Source organism: Anguilla rostrata, chromosome 12 (genome assembly GCF_018555375.3).
Source record: "Anguilla rostrata isolate EN2019 chromosome 12, ASM1855537v3, whole genome shotgun sequence".
NCBI lineage: Eukaryota > Metazoa > Chordata > Actinopteri > Anguilliformes > Anguillidae > Anguilla > Anguilla rostrata.
In genome coordinates, this window is record NC_057944.1 from 37,488,741 (window position 1) to 37,492,646 (window position 3,906).

General features: G+C 42.7%; 1 protein-coding gene across 1 annotated transcript; it reads right to left on the reverse strand.

The window, feature by feature from the left end:
- Nucleotides 1–357: 357 nt before the first annotated feature.
- On the reverse strand, nt 358–3,672 carry opa3 (outer mitochondrial membrane lipid metabolism regulator OPA3). Its single transcript, XM_064301123.1, has 2 exons — nt 3,491–3,672; nt 358–1,504 (listed from the first exon to the last, which is right to left on the reverse strand). Exons 1-2 carry the CDS (start codon nt 3,630–3,632, stop codon nt 1,176–1,178), a joined length of 471 nt encoding a protein of 156 aa, XP_064157193.1. The 5' UTR covers nt 3,633–3,672; the 3' UTR covers nt 358–1,175.
- Between the last annotated feature and the right edge of the window lie 234 nt (nt 3,673–3,906).

Here is a 3,906-nt window from a genome sequence, read left to right on the forward strand (position 1 = left end):
AAGCAAGCAACCTAAAAACTGTCTGGGGTGCACACAAAAGCCTGGGTAGGTGTGAAAATGACCCCAGAAGTGTTATAAAGTGAAATTCCCCTTTATGCATGTTGCTGATGCAGTTTCCCACCTGAAACCAAACCTGCAACCTCATAGTTGCAAGTCCAGTTCATTTATGCTGCACTGTTGCTCTTTACACATGGGGTTTAGGGTTTTTGTTTATGGTTTTTATCATCTTTATCTTGTCAAGTTCTTGCATTGTTCTGTTATTTATATGGTGCTGCAACAAACAGATTTCCCCATGGGGATTAATCAAGTGCTACCAATCCATTTATCAAGGTGCAAATCAAATCACTAATAGCCATGTAGAAAATGACATTTTATTTTACAAGAGTCCATTGACATGTTCTTCATGCAATTGCTATCCAATATATTCAAGAAACCAACATGTCATGTATTGAATGCACTCAGTACATCAAGCAATGGAGAAACCCAAGCATTTGCTCTCGGGCAGCAAGAGCAGAAACTGGATTTTCTGATATGTGTTGCGGATCCTGCCAACACAATCAAATGTTTTGCTTTTTTGCAGGATTTAAGGTCCAGTTGGTGCCATTTTGTGGGATGGGGGTTACACAGGGGCACAAACCACAAAAACCTGACAGACTTTATTAATCACTCTTAAAGAGAAACAGACCAAATCTACTGGAAGAAGCAGAATAAAAATTCTTCCCTTTTACTGTCCTGAATGTAGAGTATTATTATACAAAAAATCACAAGTGCATCAGCTTCACCTTATAAACACTGCATTGTACTGTAATGAAACGTGAGACGCATACTTCTAAACAATGCATTTCCATTTCTGCTTTTTGGGGGCCTGTCGGGTTGCCTTAGCAAGCTCTCTGCTTGCAGTAGCACACAATTCCATCAAGTTACACTTGCATCAACCAAATATATTATTCATAATTATCTTAGCAGACAAACAGTGGCTCTAACACAGTGCTCACAACACTGCCATCCCCTGTAGTTCAGCTTCCATTCAGCAATGCCCAGCACGGTGGGCAGGGGGGCTGTGTGTGTGTGTGTATGTGTGTGTGTGTGTGGGGCAGTACTCTAGCAGGGGCACACCCTCCCTCCACGGACCAAACCCGGTCCATTCCCTTCCCGCCCAGCAGGGGGCGCAGCCTCTATTTCTGGGCGGGAGCAGGCAGCGAATACAGCAGCCTGTTCACCTCCCTCAGCTGCGTGTCCAGAGTCTCGGTCACCAGGCTCAGCTCAGCCAGCTGGGTCTGCAGGTCGGTGATGCTCTGGTTGAGCTCCTCCTCCTTCCGCCTGGAGTTCGCGGCCTGACGGCTGTACTCCAGGATCATGCAAGCTCCGCCCACCGTGAAGATGATGGCCTCGCCCAGAAGCTCCGCCCCCAGCTCGGCTGCCGCATCCTCGTTCAGCGGCTTAATGCCCGCCCCGCGGAAGCCCATTATCCGCATCTTGGTGCGCATTTCGATCCAGTGGTACACTGCGTGGGAATGTCGGGGGGGAAAAAAAAGTGGGAGAAGCTGCTTCTCTGTCCACACATTCAACCACTGTAGCCCACTCTGTGCATGTGTAGATTTACATTGCTGCAGCGCAGACCAGGGGCAAACACGTATTTGAAATAACGCTTTAGATGGCCCGTAGAATTTGAAAACACTCAAGTTTTATCACATCACCTCACAGTTTACAACTCAACATAGCCTATTACCAGAATTTTGCTCTGAATAAAAGTGAAAACGATGTTTCTTCATACAAGCTTCAGCAATCTGCAGGAACTAACTGGTGTCTAAAGGGTTAAAGTATAAATAAATAAAGTATCTGAACAAGGTCTGCTGTGGCTTTCATTTTAAAATCTTCCTGGCACACAACTTTAATGTCTTCATAACTAAGCACACACATTTACATTTTACCTTGATACAATTAGCAGGCACTCTTATCCAGAGCTATATTCATAAGTGCAAAGATACAGGTTTAGGCAAGGAACAGTGTGTATGTCAAGTCACAACCAATAATAGTAGCAGTAGCCTACATAGTCTTACAGCATAAAGTTAGGTTAGGAGCCATAGTAGGTGCAAGGGCAAAACAGAATCGGGTTTATTAGTAAGCAAGTGGGTTAAGAGATTTTGTTTTTCATTTAGCACAGGTACAGCAAGAAAACCCATGCAAAATGTTCAGCATTAGGAAAGCCAAACACAGGCTATTGTTACCTCAAATCCTTGATGTGCTTCTGGAAATAACTTAATGCTCAGAAATTATCATACAAATACCAAGACTCACTGCACCTCCTCTCCTTCTCTTGGCAAATTAAATTTACAAATTAAATTTACAAATGACCGTGCTGTTACTTTAACAACACCAGAATCGTAAGGGCCTCACGTCTGGATTTAGAATTAAGCCAGTTACTTTAGTTGAAAAGTTCACATTTCTTCAAAGTCAACACTTTTGTGCATTCTTACTTCACGTTCCTGTCCCTATCCAGTTACAAGAATGCACTGAGCTGATCGTGGCCCTTTATGGTCTTATGCCGTGGTAGGATGCGACTGTTGAAATGATAAAATTGATATAAATTCAAATTCAACTGCTTAGTGTACAGAGATCTTAACTGATGCTGTATTTTGGCGATTCTGGTGTTGTTAAAGTAACAGCACGGTCATTTGTAAATTTAATTTGCCAAGAGAAGGAGAGGAGGTGCAGTGATTCTTGGTATTTGTATGATAATTTCTGAGCATTAAATTATTTCCAGAAGCACATCAAGGATTTGAGGCTGAACTGGCCTAGACGTTTCAAGACATCCAAACACCGGAGCAAATATTATCTTGGATAGCTTTGAGATTATGACTAGCAATTCTCCTCGGAATGATGAGATGTATATGGCAGCTAGTTCATAAACCTTATCTCACGCAACTAGCTAGCAAGGTAACACCTGCGAGACGAAACCTTTTACTTTACATTTAACTGAGCTAGTCTAATATAAGACTCCTGCTGGAAAACCACACATACCGCTCACTAAAGGCCGAACTATCGTTATGTCTTTTTTGATCTGAATAGAGTGACAGTTAAGAAAACAAACTGAGCAACTGCAGTACTAGCCAGCAACCCAAAGATCCCGACATACAGTAAGAAAACCTTTGTACTTTCAAGTTTACAAAACCCTCAATGACACACGGTTACTGCCTGCATTGCTTCCCTTCTCGAATCCCATTGGTTAAATTTTCAACGCAAGAACCCGCCCAATGAATTCAATTTACATTTTAGCTGGTCTGTCCCCTTGTCAATTAAAGTAAACTACGAATACCATCGATTCAAAACCAAGCCCATACAACGGATTGGTTACACAAGGCTGAGCTGAAGCTAGATTGGTTCCTCCTCTTCTCTACAAAAAAAATACGATTCCACCCTCTCCTCTACCCGAGTATGTCCGAAGGAGCAGCTGTAACGTGGGTCATTTTAACACGCCATGGTTACTTACGCTGTGCCGGAGGTAGACATACGTAATTCTTGAAGAACTCGCTTCTCCGAGCACCTGCCTTAATTCGGTTAGCCACAGGTTTACTCATTTGCCGAACCCCCAGATACAGCAGTTTAGCGATGGGAAAGGCTCCGACGACCATCTTGGCGGAAACACCTCAATGAAAGGGGCGGCACGAAGCGGAAGTTACAACCGAAATGACGTTTTATTAATATTCATGAAGCACTCTTGCGATTGATTGACTAATACCTACGTCATATATTTTATCGGGAACCTTTTGTATTTCTTTACTGTGACGACTAATATATTATTTTGTTTCCCCAGCTTCCATTTGCCCAATATGTTTATTCAGTGGTGCAATCTACATATGCTGATCTGTCTTCATATATTTTATATGGATGCCTTGAATGTTATAA